The sequence below is a fragment of the Propithecus coquereli genome, unplaced genomic scaffold, assembly GCF_000956105.1.
Source record: "Propithecus coquereli isolate 6110/MARCELLA unplaced genomic scaffold, Pcoq_1.0 Scaffold224, whole genome shotgun sequence".
NCBI classification, from domain to species: Eukaryota; Metazoa; Chordata; class Mammalia; order Primates; family Indriidae; genus Propithecus; species Propithecus coquereli.
This window is the reverse complement of record NW_012147634.1, coordinates 115,607-138,093: the sequence shown is the minus strand read 5'-3', so window position 1 is coordinate 138,093 and position 22,487 is coordinate 115,607. Positions and strand designations below refer to the sequence as shown.

At 37.5% G+C, this 22,487-nt stretch overlaps 1 protein-coding gene across 1 annotated transcript in view; it reads right to left on the bottom strand.

The window, feature by feature from the left end:
- Positions 1 to 19,598, bottom strand: part of MEGF10 (multiple EGF-like-domains 10) — a 116,409-nt gene extending 96,811 nt beyond the window's left edge. Inside the window, exons 1-3 of the mRNA XM_012645027.1 lie at positions 19,478 to 19,598; positions 12,579 to 12,680; positions 11,137 to 11,237 (exon numbers count right to left, since the gene is read on the bottom strand). Coding sequence (XP_012500481.1) covers positions 11,137 to 11,237; positions 12,579 to 12,680; positions 19,478 to 19,593 — 319 coding nt within the window. The 5' untranslated portion in view covers positions 19,594 to 19,598. The remainder of the gene's footprint in view (positions 1 to 11,136; positions 11,238 to 12,578; positions 12,681 to 19,477) is intronic.
- Between the last annotated feature and the right edge of the window lie 2,889 nt (positions 19,599 to 22,487).

Genomic DNA, 22,487 nt, shown 5'->3' with positions numbered 1-22,487 from the left:
AAGTATTTAAGGCATAAACCTATAAATTTATTTTGCATTTAAATAAATGGAAAAATACTTGGACAGATATACAACAAAATGGGGGACTATGAGTAATTTTTTCTCTCTTTTTGCTCATCTGCTTTCCAAGTTTTTCAACAGACAAGAAAAATGGCTTCACTATGAAAAATAATTTTAAGTAATTTTTTAAAATATAAAACAAATTTAAATTTCTTTTCAAGTGTCCCAGGTGTTTTACTTCTAACAAATGAAGTAGCACAGTTGAGAGGGGAGGGGGTAGAGGGTCTTTCCCTTCCTTCCATAGTCTATATTTCACTCCTATTTTGTAATATAGACTGAGCCCTGAAGAACATCAATAGCAGTTTACTCATTCCTCTGCCTCTGATGTGCCTGCTGCTTAGAAAGGAAGGAGAGAAGGAAAAGAAAGAAATAGAAGAGAGAAAGAAAAAGGAGGAGATGCAGGGAGGAAGATGAAAGGAGAGAAGAAAGAGGAAGGAAGGAAAAAAGGAGGAAGAGGAAGCAAGTCAAGCAAAATGATAGAAAATAGGCACTAACAGACAAGTTTGGAACACCTACATTTAGTCCAATTTGTGTTATGCATCCCTCCATCTTAGGAATAAGATCAAAATTCTGAATTAGAGAACTATTTGGAATCTTGGGCAGGCTAGGAGGTAGGGACAATGAAAAAGATGGGCAGTGTATAAAGATTGACGATATTGTTGAAGAAATTAAAACTCTGGAGAAAGAGCCGCATAGCTGCCACTCTTGTAACTTCAGGCTATATGTGGGACAATCCCAAAGGCAAAGCGAAAAAAGGTGAACAAGATGACTCTAGAGGTTGTGATACCACTTCCAAACATAGCCATGAGATTTGCAAAATGCAAAATGCAAATGATTAGATATCATTTTAACATTTACAAGGGATGTCTGGTCATAAAAGGTAAGAAATATATCTAAAGTTAATCATAATGCTAGTTAGGCCAAAAAAAAAATATGCAAAATTCAAACAAAGGGGATAGCCAACTGGGTTGAGGGTTCTAATCTAACTTGAAACTAGTACCAGGAAATAATATGTCTTAAGTCAGAGGAATACAAGATACACCATCTAGAACAGATGATGGGCTCATATGATCCCTCAATGCAGTAATCAAGAATGTTTTCCAGTATTTAAAAACTTCAGAAAGAAATATTATGCAGCCTTAAAAAATGAAATTCATATGATCCTCTCAATAGACACAGAAAAAGCATTTGACAAAATTCAGCACCCTTTTATGATAAGAACACTCAACAAAATAGGCATAGACGGGACCTACCTCAAAATGATAAAAGCCATATATGACAAACCCACAGCCAACATCATACTGAATGGGGAAAAATTGAAAGTATTCCTGCTTAGAACTGGAACCAGACAAGGTTGCCCTCTATCACCACTTCTATTCAACATAGTGCTGGAAGTCCTAGCCAGAGCAATCAGACAAGAGAAGGAAATCAAGGGCATCCAAATGGGGTCAGAAGAGGTCAAACTATTGCTCATTGCTGACTATATGATCTTATATCTAGAAATCTCCAAAGATTCTGCCATGAGACTACTGTAATTGATAAACACATTCAGCAAAGTCTCAGGTTACAAAATCAATGTACAGAAATCAGTAGCATTCCTATATGCCAACAACAGTCAAACTAAAAACCAAATCAAAGTCTGAATACCCTTCACAATAGCAACAAAGATAATAAAATACCTAGGAATATATTTAACTAAGGAAGTGAAAGACCTCTACAAGGAGAACTATGAAACACTGAGGAAGGAAATAGCAGGGGACGTAAACACGTGGAAAACCATACCATGCTCATAGGTCAGCAGAATCAACATTGTTAACATGTCTATACTACCCAAAGTGATCTACAAATTCAATGAAATCCCTATTAAATTACCAAAATCATTTTTTGCATATCTAGAAAAAATAATTCTATGCTTTGTGTGGACCCAGAGAAGACCCTGTATAGCAAAAGCAATCTTAAGCAAAAAGAACAAATTAGGAGGCATCAATTTATCAGACTTCAAGCTATACTACAAGGCTATAGTAAACAAAATAGCATGATACTGGCACAAAGACAGAGACGTATACCTATGGATCAAAACAAAAAACCCAGATATAAAACCATTCTCATAATGCCATCTGATCTTTGACAAAGCAGATGAAAACATACACTGAGGAAAAGAATCCATATTCAATAAATGGTGCTAGGAAAATTGGATAGCCACATGTAGAAGACTGAAATAGGATCCGCACCTCTCACCACTCACAAAAATTAATTCACGATGGATAACAGACCTAAACCTAAAACATGAAACTATAAGAATTCTAGAAGAAAATGTTGGAAAAACTCTTATAGTCATAGGCCTAGGCAAAGAATTTATGAAGAAGACCCCAAAGACAATCACAGCAACAACAAAAATAAATAAATGGGACCTGATCAAATTAAAAAGCTTCTGCACAGCCAAGGAAACTATCATGAGAGCAAACAGACATCCTACAGAATGGGAGAAAATATTTGCATGGTACACATCCAATAAAGGGCCAATAACTAGAATCTATATATAGAACTCAGGAAAATCAGCAAGAAAAAAATCAAACAATCCCATTAAAAAGTAGGCAAAGGACATGAAAAGAAACTTTTCAAAAGAAGACAGACTAATGGCCAACAAACATATGAAAAAATGCTCAACTCTAATCATCAGGGAAATGCAAATCAAAACCACAATGAGATATCACTTAGCTACAGTGAGAATGGCTTTTATCAAAAAGTCCCAAAACAATAAATGTTGGCGTGGATGTGGAGAGATAGGAACACTCTTACATTGCTGGTGGGACTGCAAACTAGTACAGCCTCTGTGGAAAGTAATATGGAGATCCCTCAAAGAGCTACAAGTAGAACTACCATTTGATCCAGGAATCCCAGTACTGGGCATCTACCTAAAGGAAGGTAGATTCTATAAAAAAGACATCTGCACCCGAATGTTTATAGCAGCACAACTCACAATTGCAAAGATGTGGAAACAACCCAAGTGCCCATGAATACATGAGTGGATTCATAAAATGTGGTATATGTATACCATGGAGTTCTACTCAGCCACAAAAACCAATGGTGATCTAGCACCTCTTGTATTATCCTGGATAGACCTGGAGCCCATTCAACTAAGTGGAATAAGAATGGAAAAAAAAGCACCACACGTACTCACCATCAAATTGGTATTAACTGATCAACCCTTATGTGCACATATAGTAATAACATTCATCGGGCGTCAAGCAGGTGGGGAGGGAGGGGGGAATGGATGTACACGCACCTAATGGGTGCAGTGCACACCGTCTGGGTATGGACACGCTTGAAGCTCTGACTCAGGTAGGGCAAAGGCAATATATGTAACCTAAACATTTGTACCCCTGTAATATGCTGAAATTAAAAATAAAAATAAATAAACCTTAAACCCCCCAAAAAATAAAATAAAAATAAAAACTTCAGAAAGAAATACTATGCAGCCTTAAAAAGGAAATTCTGTCTCATGCTACAAAATTGATAAACCTCAAGGACATTATGCTAAGTAAAATAAGCCAGTCACAAAGGGACAAATACGTATTATTCCACTCATATGAAATATTTAAAGTAGTCAAAATCATAGAAACAGAAAGTAGAAAAGTGGTTGCCAAAGGCTGACGGAGAAGGGCAGTTAGTGTTCAATGGGTATAGAGTTTCAGTTTTGCAAGATGAAAAAGATCTAGAGATCTATTGCACAACAGTGTGACTATACTTAACACTACAGAACTGTACACTTAAAATGGTTAATACGGTATATTTAATGTTATGTGTTTTTACCACAATAAAAATAAGTATCAAGAAGAAAAGTTAATGAATTGAAAAGAGACCATCAAAATTATATTAAAAAGTAAACTAATAAAGATGAGATGAAATAATTATTTGCTTAGAGGGTAACTATCTTTCAACCTTGTGAAGATTTTGAATTAATTACAGAAATGTGTAGGAGAATCAAAATCTATAGTGTTCATTTTTTAGTTTTAAGAAGACATAATATTTAAGAGAATGTGCTCTATAAATAAAAGGTCATTTTTTAAGTGTGTAGTAGAATAATTGATTTAAAATGTTATTTTAAAGTTGAATCTTACAAAAACAATATTTTAACATTCAGAGAACTTGAGATTTCACCTTATTTAAAATTGAACTTATTAGATTTAAAAAATTATTCAAGTGGACAGGAAGGTGTGTCATCTTGGTAGCTAAATTACTTAAAATGGAAAACAAATTTATTAAATGAACAAGTTTCATTTGAAACACTTGAAAATATTTAAGTTTATAAAAGATTAGTCAAAGCCTCTTAATGTGTTTACTAAAATTTGTTAAACTGATGAATGAAACATCTATAAGTTGAATTTTGTTTAAGAAACAACTGTTTTTGGAGTTATAACTATAGTAAATCAAATATTAATTATTAAAACCACAGTAAACCTCTGAATAGACTTTACTGTGTTGCACACACATGTGTGCACATACACAGCTACCCACACACAAAGAAGAGGCACCACGAACTTCACATTTAGCAAATACTAAACAGCAAATAGCGTATCTAGGTGGTCTGGCTTGTTGTAGCAAAAATTCATTGCCTTTGTAGTTTAAAATAAAAATCCAAAAATGTATTTTTTATATTAAAATGATTCTACAATTAAACTTGATTGCATCTCAAATTTAAAATAGCTACACGTATTACAAATCTAGAATCAAAAAAGTGAGCTTTTTTACTTCTATTCAGATAAACCCAAGGTAATATATTTTATATGACTAGAAAGAAGGACTTGATGATATTAATTATCTCTAATCACAGCAATCACAAACACATAGATATAAATGAATCATGATGTACAGTTTAAATTTGGCAAGTTGGTATGATAGCCATGATAAAGAATTGCTCATGAAAATCTTATAGCTTAATATTCATTCAACTTGAGAGCTACAGTAGAAGAACTCTTGAGTATCTTTTAACTGAAATCTAAACACCACGAATAATATTAAAATCAAAGAGACAATCTTCACTGCAGTTAGTAATGCTGTTCATGCAAGTCTTTGACATTTTTCAAAGCACTTTCATATATCTTACTTGATCCTGATAGCACCCATATGTGATTAATAGATATTAAACCTACTTTACAGATTAGAAAGCAAGGTTCGGAGAAATTAAATCAGTTTCTCAAGGATATTGTACATACGTTGAGATTTGAACCTTGGTTTAATTCATCTGTTTTCTCCATTCTATGTTAAGAATATGAACTGAAATTTTTTTTCCTGGAAGCCAGAAGGGACAGTAGATAAACATAATAGTTTTTCTTGGAAAACTATTTGTTGGCCATGTGCACTGCAATTACGATGCTTATGTTTGCATTTATGGTCACATGATGGGTATGTTGAAAGGGGAGAATAGTATCCAGAATTTCTCAACCACAAGCTTTCAAACTATTCACACTTCTTATTTTCCTATCTCTCTAATATAACTACTGTTCCTATATATGCATTAGGATCAATGCATGTAACAGAAAGTATTAGCTAACTCTAAGCCATCTCATGAAGAACCACAGAAATCTGCACAAAAAACATAAACATTTACTATAAAAATTAATGTGTTAAAGAAAATGTACTGGAATGTATTTGAATCAACATTTATTTAGGTCCAAGGACCTGAGATTTTAATCAATAGCATTTTTCTAAGAGATCAGTTATGTGACATTAAAAAATATGTATTTATGGATACACACAAACACATATACACACACACATATACATGCACACATACATTAAAGTCACTGCATTTCTCTGGGCATTTCTCCATTTCACTTCTTGGAACACTTCTTCATTAACACAGGTTGAGCATCTCTAATCTAAAAATCTGAAATCCGTAATGCTCCAAAATCTGCAACTTTTTCAGCACCGATATGACTCCACAAGTGGAACATTCTATGCCTCATGTGACAGGTCACGGTCAAAATGCAGTCAAAACTTTGTTCCACGCACAAAATTATTTAAAATATTATATAAAATTACCTTCAGGCTATATGTATAAGGTATATATAAAACATAAATGAATTTTGTGTTTAGACTTGGGTCCCACCCCCAAGACATCTCATTATGTACACACAAATATTCCAAAATGCAAAAAAATCCAAAATCTAAAGCACTTCTTGTCCCAAGCATTTAGGATAAGGGATACTCAAACTGTACTTGAAATTCTCCAAATCAAAAATAATGAAACACATCTAAATTCTTTCTTAACATGGCCCAGGCAAGAACATTAATCCTGAAGGATGAACAAACTTAGAGTTTAATTAAATTTATGAACAGAGCAAAACCTCATCAAGGAATCACAGATGTCTTCATGTCCTAGTAATATTTTCTTTATGAAAAGTTTTCCAATCCATTCTTTTTTCCCCCCAGATTCTTAAAAAAGGCTTCTAGCCATGCTATTCCCCACACTGTCCATTTGGCTCTTCCTCCCTGATGGCATGCACCCGTCTTCTGGACAGAGAGCCTAGTCACTCGAAGTGTGCTCTGGGGACCAGCAGCTTTGGCACAGCCTGAGAATTCAACAGAAATGCTTAAATCTGGGCCCCCGCAGACCCAGGGAATCAGAATCTGCATTTCAACAGCCTCTGCAGACATGCTGCATGCTCATTCCAGTCCAAAGCAGAGCCCATCGCTTCACTGCACTCCATGTTCAAGAAAACTAGGGTTTTTGTCCAAGAATCCCCACAGCTGACAGAATGAAGAGCCATTTCAGTGATCACCCGCTGCCTCTGTTGTACATAAACATGAAATGAGAGCCCGGGCCTGGGACAGTTTCCATGTGAATCTACATGGGGAACTAACTCCAGGATGCTCTGGCCATGAATGTAATAAAACGTAGAATCTTCAGTATCTTTCAGAGCTACTGTCCTTCTCTCTGGAGCCCTGAAAGTACCGAGAAGGAAGGAGCACCTGACTAGCCTCCCTTACTGGATTTGCAAAAGGTAAAGCAAAATGCAGTGGTAGCAACTGTTCTGAAGATCCACCAAGGATGCCTATGAGATCAGCGGTCAGTCTTCTGGTTGATATAATCACAACATGTTTGTGATCTAGTTACTTAACTTCTCTAAAGTTCTTTGTCTTCAGGAACCTTTAAAAAATTCAATTTCAAAAGAAAAAAAGTTTTTTGATTTTAGTCACTTTTAAAGTGAACATAGAAAACATAGAATTAAATTTGTGAATAAAATCAAATTTCCTGACTTTGTTTTTCAAAGGCAAAATTATCTAATATTTTTTTTAAATCTCTGAAGCCATGTAACCAAAATGTAGCTGAGAAATTCTTGACAAAATATGGCATGGATAGCATTTGGATAATCTCTGGGTCATAAGCTACTCTGTCACTTTCATTTCTTTTATTTAGGTGAAATATCTCATTCTCCATTCAGAATATATACCAGCACCATCCTCTACCACCCACCACCAATTGATCAGACTGGAAAAGTTAATTAATTTCTTAAAGCCTCAGTTTCCTCATCTGTAAGATGGGTATAATTATCTTTGCCTCATAATGATCAGATAATGCATGTGCTTGTTACATAGTAAGTGCTCAGTAAAGATAACTATTACTTTGTTGTTGTCTTAAATACATTAAACAGAAACTTAGACTCCAAAACTCTTTGAGCATAAGAAGTGTGTCTGGCTCATATACATCTATAATCCCTAGGGCCCAGCTCACTGGTTTCGACATGGAAGTGCCCTATAAATGCATGTTTAATTTGATTGCACTGAATCCACTGTGTTGAATCTGATTTTTCCTATGAAGAAGAGGAGGCAATGACTTGTGGAAACAGTGATTTCTTTCACATGGACAAGTAGCACAGAAACCTGCTTTCCTCCCAAGTGCAACTTACCCTAAGCTGCGTGGTCCTACCACCCTCCTGGTGCCATCTACAAGCTGTCCTCATCATCCTGAGGATGGCATTATTCCAGAGACCCTTCACTAAGGTAAGCCTGGCTAGGTGTTCCTTGAGGCCACTCGGCCCTCCTTCCCCAACCACAGCAGATGCTCAAATGGAAGCCAGCTCTCCAGAAATGTCTCTGGTTGCCTAGAGAAGATGATTCTTTCACATAGACATCCTTGGCAATTTTCTGCTAAAGAGCTACTTTTAGTATTGATGAATTTCTGCAGGTGAGGAGGGGCTGAGGGGAGGATGAGAACCACAGGTACATGTCGCTAACAGGTGAGAGCTGGGACAGACAGCCAGGACCCCACAAAAAATTCAGAAAGCTGTGGAAGGAGGGTGGGGCAGCTGGCAGCCCCGGGCGCAGTGTCCAGAATGTCTGTGTGCTGTGCTGTCAGTGTGGAGCGGGGGTAAGGGCAGGATGAGAGGGCTGGGGAGGGAGGGGTGGATGGGACTTGCTCTCCTAAAGGAGCTACTTCAGCTACCTAAAAGAAACTTGTTTCAGCGACAGATGTTTTGCACGAAATCATCCTTTTTTGCCTTCCTGGTTAACTGACTACCAAAAAGTAAACTAAAATGATGACTAATTCCTGTGTTTCAATTTCTTCTGGTAACTGGAAACAGATAAAAAGGGTGACTGTGTTACCTGCCTGTCAGCAAAACTCGGTTGAAAAAGAGATTATGACAGCGTAACCAAGAAGAGAATCATGTGTTCTTTCTTCCTTCTCTATCCGCAAGGGTGCCTCGCCAGTGCCAGCCGTCGAGAGCACAGAAGTCACTGGAGACATCCCCCAGAACAAGGAAGTAAGAGAGGAGCAATTTTCTCAAGGGTTAAGCAATGAAATAAAGACTTCAGAGGAAAAAGATGCAAAAGGCAAAGACACAAAATGTAACCATAATGTTTGTACCCTCGTAATACCCTGAAATAAAAAAATAAAATAAAAATTAAAAAAAAAAAAAGAGCTTAAAAGGGCCGAATAGCTCCCAGGCCAGAGAGACTAGAGAGTAAGCTGATAACATATATTAAAACAGCTAAAAGAAAAATGTTTCAGTTTCCAGGGGCAGTTGGTCAGCCAAGAGGAGAAATATTATTTTTACCAGTGTAATTTCAGGCATGACAGTGCTAGTGGAACTGCCTAACTTTCCAAGAAGGGCTGCACTATTGAATGAAAAGACAGAGGTGTTGGACTATGGAAGACTGGTGCCAGGAAACACTGAGACCCGCTAACTGATCTTGCTTGGATCCACATTCCCCTTACCAGCTTGCCGGTAAAATCTAGCTTCCCACATGCCAGGCCTTCAAGGAGAGAAGGTATGGCCAGGAGGCAAAGGCTCCATCACCGCGCCAAGCTTTGTATAACTCCATGGAATGGCATCCTGGCTTGACCTGGGTTGATAGAAATGTATCCTCGGAGACAGGAGGACTCTCTCAGTGTGTTAGCAGTTGTGCTTGCAAGGTTGAACCCAGGTAAGGGCACCAAGGTAACGTCACCCAAGGCCTCTGGGACGTGGCTGGCCTGAACCAGCAAGGCCTCCTTCCTCCCCCTCTGTGTGTGCTCAGTGCTGCTTTCCTTTGAAAATTTCCCACCGGCCTGGGCCACTGAGATCCATTCATGATTATTCTCTAAGATGTTTGATTATAAACTCGTAATTTTTCTTAGTCAGCAACATTATTCATCAAAGACAGGTAAATTAAGAAAAAATTAGCAAAGGAAAAATTGGCACAGGGTATAAGCAAAAAAGCATTCTCATTTACTGCTCGTGGGTATATAAATTGGAAATACACCAAATGTCTTAGAAATATGTACACCTCTGACCCAGCAATTCTAGGAATTTATGCTTGCTTAATGAAAGGCAGGAACAATTATTTAACCACAATGATGTCTTTTAGGGTAGTTCACAATAGGCATAACTTGGAAATTGTGTAAATATTCAACAGCTGAGATTGGTTAAATAAATATGAATAATGCAGTCATTTACTGACATTTACAGTATGTTACACTTACTGACCAGGAAAGACATTTACAATGTATTTTTATTTTCTTCTTTTTGTTTAGTTACACATTCTAATTTTTTTCTGTGAATATTCATTATCATAGAATACGTATTATCATAGGTAGTCCTGGTTCTGAATCAAAATTGGGGAGCTGTCTCTGTCTGTGTAAAAAATACAGTCTGGGGGTTGGCAAGAAGGGGAGGCAAGTGCTAACCCAAGCACCCTCTGAGACAGCAAAGGAGCCTCAGAGAGGCATAAATGGCTTATCTAAGGACAGCTGAGTGAACCAGTGATGTCAGATTCTTAAGCCCAGACTTGTCCCGTCATTCCTGGTGCCTCCAGATTACAGAAGAACCTTGTCTCTATGCCACTCAGCATCAGGGTCTCAACCCGGAAAAGCAGAGGTGCCCCTCTAGCTGTGTGTCGACCCAGAATACTTGAATGAAAGAGTTTTTAATGGTCTCTCTTCTAAGTGACCTACACACAATAGCAAGAAACCTCAATTGCAAACTGCATCTCACATGATAGACTACGACTTTCTGAAGCACGTCTTAGGATACCAGACTTGCTCTCAAGACATCTCAGAGTGAACTGATGAGATGAGAAGGGGAGAGAAGCAGGAAAATGACAATGAAAAGAAGTTCTACTTTGTGACTCAGACGTATTGTCATTTTTTAACATGAAAAGATCTCTACTTTTAGTAAGCCTCATCATTCTACGCAGCAGAGAAGAATTTGCTGGCCTCTCGGAAGTCGACTCGGGTCAGCTGCAGGAAAGTTAGGTCTCTGTTCTCTTCTGTGACCTAAGCCAATGACTCCTGACCGATGTCCAGTGAGACATTTATTGAAGAATTGCAATTAACATTGCCACATCCGGCCTTGAATCATCTTTCTGTAACAGCTGTTTTCTCCTCAAGCAACAGTCATTTGGAGACTTTTGATGGGACAGGGGGACAGAGTTAATGCTTCCCTCCTTACACAAGCCAAGCAAGCAGCAGCCAAGGGTAAAAGGGAATGTTCCAAGACATCCCATCTCCCAGGCCTCCGTCTCAGCTACAGTTAACAGAAGCAAACTGGGAAAAACAAATGAACCTCCAAGGGTGAAACTCTTACTTACGGACACACATTTCCCCGCTTTCGTAAAATCCAGGACAACACTGTGACTTGCGCCTATACATCGTTTTTTCCCCATGTCGATATGCTGTCCGATAACTGATTCTACAGGGAGGGAAAAATCACATTGTTAGTTCTTTTGACTGACAATTTAGTTAGAAACAATTTCTATTTTAATAAAAAGAGCTATTAAATATCATAAAGGTATGAAAAGCAAAGTACATCAAAATAATTAAGAAGAAACATAGAATATGTGTCTTGACCAATATTATGCTAACTCTTATTGATTTGCTAAGAATATATTAAGATTCACTATTTAAGCAAACCTCTATTTTACTTCAAGGGATCAGTAGGTTCATGATTTCCCTACTTTACTTACCTTAAAATATGTTAAAATGTATTGATTAATTCATATATGATACTTATCTAAGCATCATTCACTTACGTATGTTTTAAGGAAGAATTCAGAGAATTCCTTTAAAAATTATCTCAGTGCAGCCTCATCCCACTATAATGCAGAAAGTTAACAGACAAAAGACCTTTCCATTTAAGTAAAGCATCATTCATTCACTGATTCACTTATATAACATGTGCTTATTGAGCACTTACTATAATTCCAGGCACTGTTCTAGGCACTGGGGAAATAGCAGTGAGCAAACAATATAAAGCCCTTGCTCTCAAGGAACTTACGTTTTACTAGGCAAGACAGATCTGGTAGAATTTGTTTAAGGACACACATTTAACAAATAATTAGATCATATAATGCCAGGTAATGATTAAATGTGTGAAGCAAAATAAAGCCTGAGTTGGGGAATAGAAATTGACGGGAAGGGAATGCTAGTTTAGATAGAGGGGGCAAGGACAGCAGTGTGAAGGAATGGCACTGGGCATGACATCATTTAGTGCAGTACAAATCAGCAGATGCCACACTCAATCCATAACTCCTACCACTAAAAATATTTTACCAATAAAATCAGGGTTATCAGAATTCCCTTCTATATTAACATTAATATTTAATTATATATTGGGTTTGTTTCTGTGTTCACACTTATAGTAAAAAAATATCTGGCTCGTTTTACTTAAGGGTCAAATTTAAGCTAACCTAAATTGCGTCAAATGTTCAATTAGAAACATATGCTGAGATACAAGTTTCTTAATATCCACTGATGTCCATATTTAACAGTGTCTTCCCCAGTTATGCACAGCACAGAAGTGGGATGAATTTTTGCTAATTTTCTTTGTAGTTAGAGTGCAAGCTCCTTCAGGGCATGGACTACCTTTCTGTTTTGCTATATCCCTGGTGATCTGGAACGAGGCTGGAACAAGTGGCAAGCCCTCCGTACCTGTCCACTGAATGAATCTCGAGTGCTGTAATTAATATCTTGGATTGTATCAGACTCCATTCCCAGTTAGCTAAACTCACAAATGTATTTGAGCTTCTATTACCTGTGCCGCGTGCATTTAAACCAGTTTAGAATGTCAGTGCAGCTCGTGTAGTAAATCTGATCAAAGGGATGTGGGTATGACTCTTGCACAGTCACTGAGTAACTGAAAAGAAATAGGAAAATAAGGAATCAGTATTTCTCTTTTTTATATCAATGATATACTGTGTACTAAAAGAAACTGTAAGCTAGATTATCTCCAATTGCAACTCCATAGTGACTTTCAACAGAGAATTTCCATGTTTTACAGGCTTTTATTTAAACTAGAATCCCAAAAGGACCAATATTAACAATATTTAAAAGACAAGAGTTCACACCATAAATTTCAAAGGAAATTCTCTCTTAATATTCACTACAAAATCTAATATTCACAAATTTAAAAATATATCACTCTTATATCTTTCTGTATTTAATTCCCTCCTTTCATCTCAGGGCTCCAGGGATAACAGAGATCTTTCACAAAATGTTTTCATTCTAAGTCTGCATGCAAGTAATAAGGTTAATCAGCAAAGAGACAATGCAAGTAATCATAACAGAATACATGTTGCTATTGATTCTGAAAAATCAGAAAGAACATATTTCTCTGGTTGGAACTAGGAAAAATTTTCTTTCAGACAGTGGAAGAATGAACGGTATACAATTTCTAAATAAAAACTACAAAGAAGTCTTTAAACCCAGTTCTAAACGTATGGCTGAGATGATTAGTCTGAAATAATCATAACCAACAGCTTGTTGCTACCTAAACAGTCTGTTTTCCAATACATTTTCGTTAACAGCTTCTTCTTAGAGTAAAACATGCACTCCTATGGGACCAAGAATGTGGGCTGAAAACATTCATGAAATGTAAAGAACATTCAAAATTCAATTTAATACTTTTTAATTTTAAATAGTCTATTACATGTTCAAGAGCTTAGTGTCTGCCTACAAGAAAATCTGGACGATCTTCTTTTCCAAACAATTTATTCTGTTTGTTGTAAGTCTCAAAGATTTCCACTAAAATCTTCAACTCACATTAACAAACAAAATGGGCCATAATCATTGACTCTCTTGCTGCAAATCAATAGCCCAAGTCCATTAATAGGAACCACCAAGTAGAGAAGGTACAAAAGAGATCAAGGTTGAAATTTCAGCACGAAGAATTCAAGTTAGACAGAACCTTCTGATTTGAAAAGCTACGTGGTAGTGGCCCTAATTAACATAAACTTTTTTTCTTCAGGGGGTCTCTGGCAGTCATCATGTAATTAGGCTTCAATAGGACATCCATGAAATAATCATACTACTCACATGTTTGTGTATTTTATTCGTGGATGTATTGCAGTTTGATTTCTAGGTGAATTTCAAGATCGTCCATAAATGTTAGGCAGATGAAAAGATTGCTGGATTAGAAGACAGAGTTATAATCCTACTCTGACACTGAGAAACTGGGTGATCTTCAGCAGATAACTTCACTTCCCTGGGTCTTGATTATCACATTTTAAAATAAGGGGGTCAGAGATTGTGTTGAAGATCCATTCCCATTTAGTATCCTGAATTTCTAACATACATTTTAGATGATTCTTTCTTTCTACCTCAATAGATGATACGTGTTGCTCCCTGCAAAAACAGGTAGAGTTGAGGATAGAGTGTGCGATTGCCTATATGCTGTGATATAACTCCTTTGGGGTAAAGCAAGAGGCAATTGCTAAAATATTAATGTTCTTGGAATCACATATCACATTAAGCTATTACTATTTTCTTCAGACCACTAGCAGTGTCCCGAGGTTCGGGTTGGTGCAATTCTAAAGCTTCCTTACAAATATTTTTTCCTTCCTATCCAGCTGCCTGTAAATAACTGAATCTTGAGGCCTGCAAAATAATATATCTCTGTTCCATTTCTACCGGAAAGCAAAGCTAATCAATGTCCTCTGTGTATAGAACTGCGATACAGGTACAGTCCCACATCACCTGTAAATGAAACAGAGCAACTTCCCACAAGTGCTATAGAAATGAAAAAGAAACCACTCTAAATTAAAGCCAGTTGGGAGAAAAAACTTATCCAACCAGCCTCCACAGTACTAATTTAGCTGAACTAAATTAGTTTGTTGGAACTATTCCTGATACCCCAGAAAATTTCAAAGTCCATGTTATCCCTTGGAGAGCAAAAGTTATCATCAACAAATGGATCCTGGCCAATTCTATTTGACGTGGGTGGGGAACTGAATCCATAAACAAACATCAAAAATGTTTTTACTAATTTCTAACAACCTGGAAGATTTCTTAAGTAAGGGGGAATGTTAAAGTACATGAATTTCCTCTTCTTGCCACTTGCTAGTCACCAATAGCATACATTTGCAAGATGCCTCTCTGGTTTTAGGATATGAAAAACCTCTTCCCTATAAAAGGATAATCAAAGTATTTAGAATTCCAATTCAGCAAACATTTATTCAGCAATTTCCATGCAATTTCTGCCCTCAAGGAGCTCTCAATCTAATGAGAGAGGTTAACACATAAATGCTAAACACAACATGACAAGGCTTTCATGGAGAAATATACACAGTTTGGAGAAAATAGGGATATAAAATTCCCCGTGTTTTGATTGTTTCCCCTCAATCTGGACTCTTCCCATTAAGATTATTTTGACAGTCAAACCCAGTTCAGAACTGACTGAGGATAAAGTACTGTTCACATTGGTCAGAAACTGAGGTTTCCACTTAAGTTTATAGGAGAAGGAAACTAAGCCTTTTCTACCCAAATTTCTTTTCTTTTCTGCTTTTTATACATTCTTTTTCTTTTCTATACAGACTTTCTCTTTTTCTTATTTTTTAAAGATATTATAATCACACTACAAAATTTGGAAAACAAATTTTTAAAAGGAGAGAGAGAATTCTATAACTCTCACACAACCACCAATAACATTTTGCTGTGCTTCTTCGCTGTGGCTGGGGGGGTTAGTTTTGAGTCTTGGGGTACTTTTTAAATTTTTATGTTATTATAATCATGCCACACACATACTTCTGAAACCTATTTTTTAACTTAAGAGTTTATCATAAGCATTTTTCCATGTTAGTACATAAATGTCTTCAACTTGTAACTGCCAAATACTCTATAAGTGACTATGCCTAATTTGCTAAACATCAATCTATCATTAGATGATTAAGTTGTTGCCACTCTCTGGAAGCTGTGTGTTTGCATCACCAAGAGAAATGTCTTCAAGAATGGGCCTGCCCCCTCTGGTCTTTATCACTACTGCTTTGGCCAGTGCCTGGGCTGCTGTTGGAGTTATTAATAATTAGCTCATCTGCTAACAGTCCCTACGTCCACATCCACCAGCAGCTGCTCCTAAAGGCATAAGGTAGGAAGGCACCTTCTCTATTGTCTGGTCCAATCCCATTTTCGTCACCAATGACCAACACTGAGCTTCCAGATGGAGTCAGCACTAACACCAAGACCCTCAGACACTGTCCTGCCCTTGTCCCCTCTCCATCATCATTACCAACATTTAAAGTTTCTAAAGCAGACAGGGAGTGGCAAACTGTGGTACCAAGGAAATCTGATCCCCCTTCTGCACTATTTTCAGCACTGAGATGCAAAGCTCCTTATTTCCTACTTGTTTGTTTAATTTTCTCAAACACACTAAAAACATATCATCACCGTGATTTTAATCTATTAAGTATTATCCGGGGAGAAACCCCAGCAAGATTTAATTTAAGGTCAAAGAACAGGGGGTGGGGTAGGGGAGAAGATGGAAGCAGGGGGTAGGGAGCCATCATCACTTGGGCACATTCCAAAGTGCTTAATTACATTTTACCTGCCTAAATTATCTTGTTATTTTAATCAGATATGGTAATAATCATCACTTCTTGTTTCTGCTCACTTCAGGACTGCTGATTCAATTACTACCACTTCTGTGTGAGTAATTGAGGGTTTCTGTTCACTTGTGCCTTCTTTAGAAGAAATCCCACTAGACAGAAAAGCTCAGATTCACAGAATAGAGAAAGGGAATGGGGAGAAGGAACAGATGATTCATAGAATTATTCATTTTCCGAAAGGATGCTGCGCAGAATTCCTTTATAATCAGAAACACCCTTGTGCATGTTAAACAATTTAATTTTCTTTCATTTCATTTTATGTACAATTTCTTAGAATCACAATTGCTGCATTGAAACAAGTCATATCTTTATTTGCAAATAAATATTCAGATATCAACGGGGATGCAACTAGCAGGCACTGATAGAAGTATTTTTGTTCAGTGCTTCTCAAACTTGAATGTGCAGACAGATCTGCCCTGGATCTTGTTTAAATGCAGACGGTGGTTCAGTCGGTCTGGGGTGGTGCCCTGAGTCTACATCTCTGAAAAGCTCATCCCTCAGCTCCACAAAGCACACTCTGAGAAGTAAAGCTACAGGTGAGTCCACGGTCCTCAGCCATCGAGTGTGGGTGGTTTGTAGTATAAGGAGAACCTACAGCGAACCCTACTACCGAGAATGATGTCCTTGGAGCTAACTTTCCTTTCCCCATATCAATCCAAGCGCATTTCCATCTTTGAAAATACAGGAGAATCTGTCACCTGCGTTTATTTGATCATTTTACTTTACCTTGCTACACCTTCCTCCATTCTTATCAAAGCAATTCCACTGTCTTTTACCTTTCCTCCAGGAATCATTATCTAGCCTTATAACAGAAAATTTATCAATAAGAAGATTTTAGCTGGCAATCATTCTTTCTAGCAGTACATAGAAAAAAATACCATCAAAAAAACCATTTCCATCATTTCCCTATTTGTCCACACTCAATTTCCCTCTCCCTCAGTATTTTAGAAGCTACTCTAATCACCTGCGCAGCTGTGGGATTATATTAGGTTTAGAGATTAAAGTGCCCCTTGTGTGTGTGTTTCTCCCCATGCCCGACCCCTCGGGTTGATGCCCACATTTGGTCCTTCCTGTCAGAAGGTGGTCTTGCTCATTCCACAGTTATGCACAGAGCACATGCCACACATGCAACACAGTGCTCTAGACAGTGGGAATTATTAGTGGTGAACAAAGCAACACAGTTATGCGTTGGCAGCTCTGGTCACCTGCTGAGCAACGAAGCAGAACAAAATTTGTCCTTATGAGTGGGTGCTGGATCGTTTGAAGCCTTGGATTTTTTTCTGTTATAGTCTTTCCCTGAGAAACGTCATCTGTTCACACCTCATCATGCCGGACACTCCCAAATCTATATTCCCACATACGTCTAGGCCCATATTTCAACCTGATTTTGTGAACACCGCATGGGAAAACCACACTAACCTTCCTCCCTCTGAAATTAACTCTCGTTTATTTTTCCACATGTGCAACGACACCTCTATTCTTCCACATAGTAGGTTCTAAATCCAGGCTTTTTCTGCCTCCTTCACCTCCTCAGTCAGCATGTTATCAAGATCTGTTGATCCTTCTTTCACAGCACCTCACAAGTTTGACTTTTCCTCCCGTCTCAAAGCTATCACCGTCCAAGAGGGTCAACCACATGTGCAGTCATTGATTCATTTTTATTATTTTCATAAATATTTCCTGTGTACTTTCTTGCTGAAATGGTTTATGGGAGGTACTGTAAATACTACAAAGATAATTAATAGGTGGTCCCTCTCCTTAAATTTTGTATGATATGGTTAATACCACAAATACATAGAACTTTATTACATACATATATTTTCACAGCTTAAAGTTTCATATTGACATATAACTCCATTGATTGACCAGGTAATTATGTTTTTATTAGCCTGATTGTAATATTGCCAATAAAGATGGGGACAAACTCTCACCAAAAGATAATGTCGTGAGTGAGAAACCACCATGGCCTGGAATAATACCACTGCTGTACTCGAGAGGCTCCGGGCTCTGTGTGTCCTAACGGTGGGTGACAAAGGTGACTGGACTGTGTACTCTGTGCTTTGCTAACCATGGTGCTGAGAGTGGTAGGAAACAAAGACCAAGAGCTTGAGGTAACTGTACTTATAGCTATTAAAAATACATATTACTCTCTAGTACTCAACTTCTATTTGCTTGAAACACTTGTGTTTACACTGTTATTTCTGGATAAAGATAATTTCTTAGAAATTCAAGTAGTACATTGGAGCAGACCAAACTGCACTTGATTGTACTGCAATGTCACTAGATGGGTTTGTGCTATTTTTGTTTTCCAAAAGGCATTATAAGATCCCTGAGGATGACCTATTGTTTTATACTTCCTCTGTATTTCCTACCTCTAATTGCCCAGATCTAGACACTACCTCATCTGTCTACATAATCTATCCAATCTTACCCTTTCGATACAATACTGACTCTGTTCTTCTTGTGCACAGCCCTTGGTGGTCTGCATGCCCTGATTTTAAGCTACTGCCCATTCCTAGAACCCCTCCCAACCACTGCTATCCACTCGTCTTATTCAGTTCTTCAACAGCATCTCAGGGGCACCACCTCCATGCAGCCTTGCCAGTGCCTCCAAAAACCCAGTCAGTCTCCCTTTTCAAGCCACCTATGGCACAATTTTTTTTTATCCCATATGTTTCAACATTTTAGTTTAGTACATCATTCCATGCTGCCTTCTACTTCTCATCCATGGATTCCCATGCATAAATCCAGCTCCCCAAAATTATTGCAAATAGATTCAAAGCAGGAATAAAACCTTAAGGAGATCATTTTAATTGAGCTATTAATGTTTTCCCTGGATCCTACAGTTGGACTCAGATATATCGAGCTTTTTTTTCATATAATATATAAGACTAAGGTGAGTAACACTATCTAATTTATTAGCTATAACTAATGATTTTCTCATAAAAGTAATTTCACAGTCTCTTCTCAAATTCTAATTTTATACATCAGATTGATAGTGATAGTATAAAAGGAACTTAGCAATTATTTCTCAGGCTGCTTTCAGAACTATTACCTTTCCCAGTGGCTACACACGTTAGGGTCTTCGAGATTCAGAGGTGACACTGTCCCAATCCAATGGCATAGCAATAAACAGACAAAGTTCAGGCATGAGTTCAAAGAAATGACCATTTTTTCTGAAGAACAACCTAGAAGAAAAAAAATACAAATCAGAGATGCATTGAAATGACCCAAACAGAATTCTTTTCAGTACAGCAACCGCTGAGTATCAGTTGTCACTAGGGCTGAAACATGTATAACAGGCCATGTATTTAAATAGTCGGGTCACCAAATTTCATGGTCCAGGAGAGAGGGGTGTTTATTATATCACACAGGGTGCCTACCATGTTGTAAATTACTAAAATGTGCAAATTATCATTAATTGCCGTTACAACAAAAGCCCTTCTCATCCCTGCCAGCCAACATTAAAGGAATCTACCAGAACAACTCGGAGCAACACAGGTTTCCAGATTGTCTCACCAGGCACATTTCCTGTCTGGAAGAATAGGGCCCACGGACAAATCCAGCCTCATTTGTCCTAGAGAATAAATGATGAAACAGAAGCTCCATTGACTCGAGAGAGAGGCACCTCAGGCTCAAACTGAGATCTATTCAATAACTCATTCAAGGTGCACTGAATGCCTGCTCGAGCCTAGGCACCATGCAAAAACTGGATATAAAACATGGAACTCGTTCCCATCTCTGCCCAGTAAAATGCTTATAATTTATTAATCATGGTATAAATTTCTTAAACATGGTACTTTAGTTTCTCCATCCGCTGAATAGAAACAAAACCAACTATCTTACAGTGGTTTCTAAAAAATAGATTTAAAAAGTAGATATATATAAAAAAGTATAAAGCTCTTTGGAAGCCAGTGTTAGAGAAAATGAACCTAAAACCCATACAGCAACATATTTGGAAGCTTGGAAAACAGGTAGGCTGGCAAGGGAGACTAGATAAGAAGACAGTGAATGTTCTAAGCAGAGGAATGCCGAGTGAGGGAGGGCCAGGTGCATTTAGGGAGCTCCAGTTAATTTACGGTAAAAGAAAGGGGACAGCTGGAGAAAGACACAACGGGTGTCTGTATATACTTTTGTAGACCATGTGAGTCATTGTACAGTAAGGGAACTTCATCCAAGAACAACAGGGAGCTACTAAAGGGTACAGAGCGACATTAGAAAGATGATTCTGGCTGCAGGGAAAGACTCTTAGAGGGATGCCAGGTAAGACACAGCTGTGGGCGGACCAAGGGGGCAGCATTGGGGTTGCAGGAAGTTGAGTGACTCCAGGAGATTTTTAGGAGGTAGAACTTGGCCGCTGAATGTGGGAATAAGGGAGAGGAGGGGACTTCTGGTTTAGCCCTTCCCTGAGCTGGGAAGCACAGAAGCCCTCCTCCTCTGGGGAGAGGAAGCTTTGAGTTCCATTTTAGACACGTCAAGTTTGAGGTTCCTGGGAGATCTTCAGCTGTCTACAGGCATTTCTTGAAGACCTACTATGTGCCGGGTACTGCGCCAAGCCCAGGTGTGAAACAAATGTAATGGCGTGCCCCGGGAATTGCGGGAATCACACACGCTTCTTCACCTTCTGGAACTCAGCACTTAGTAAGAAGGAGATGTTTAATTGTTGTACTATGTCATGTAGTCGTTATAAAAGTAGACATGAAATTAGAAATAACCAATCCATTTACTAATTAAAAAGAGAATAAACATTAACCTGCCTGTTGGTAAATTAGTGAAACTAGTGATAATGGGCCAGATTATTTGACTAAAGCATCTCTCTGGGAGAGAAATGGCATTTTGAGAAGTTAAACTAACTTTCCACACCATGAAGCTACCAGTTTTTAGTGTCTGGGGTCTAGATGTATAATAATCTGCTGGTTGGAAAAGATAAGTTTATCTTACAATAAACAACAATAATAGCAAAAAAACTAACTTTAGGAAATAGTTTATCCTTCAAAGTCAGAAGGACAGATCAAATGCAGAAATATTAAATTCTTCAAAATTGCAGTTGTTTAGGACAAGTATTTTAAATACAGTATGAAAAGTTATCTCTCTCTGACCCCACAAAGGCTAAAACAAAAGAAAATGTTTGATTTGGAATAAAGAAAAAAATTATGAATTTGTACGATAATCAAAAAAAGATAGTGTAAGCCATTAGAAGAGTTGTAAAATCTTTTAAAAAGGTATTTCAATAGTCACAAAATAATTTCAATATATAAAGCATAAATAGGTAGCCAAAATATGACTTATGGATTAATTCCAATTATTGATATTTCTCATGGGCTAACCATCATGAAGTTGTAAAATCTGGAGCTTAACATTATACAATTAAAGAAGCTATTTCATTTAACAGGAATGAGTAAAAAATGATAATAATAACAATAAACAATAACAGCTAACATTTCCTGACTGACTACTGTGTGCCAGACACAGTACTCAGCCCTTTATGTGAATTATCTATTTAGTTCTCACAGACATTTACCCAAGAAGTAGTGGTTTTATTGTCCCTATTTTACAGTTGAAGACATGTAATATACAGCTAGTGTTTTCCTCATCCATCAAAAAAAAATTTTAATATATTTGGTTGTAACAGATAAGCATGGCAAATATCTCTCTGTCTCATTGCTTTATCTATGTCAGGAGAATATTTCCTTTCAGTGAAGTGTGAAATATGTAGATTAACTTTCACTCTTTTCTCAAAGACAACATAAAGACTGGTAAGCAGTAATTTGCCATCTACTCATAAACAATTACCCCAAATTGGAAAGTTTATTTCCTGAGTCACCATCTCAGACTCAAACCATCCATTTACCAATTAGAAATGTTTAGTCTGTAAAGTTAGAAATTGCCACAAGCAATGAATCAAATTCCAAGAAAAAGAAAGAGGTTGCGTGTTCTCTTTTAATGCAAAAATGTTGACACTAATCGTCGTTTCTCTCCTTGCTTTACACGTGATGTGTTGCCCTGTGAAGGGGAGCAGTCAGAAAAAAAGCAGACTTTGGTCACCTGTGCATTGCTCCTTAAGT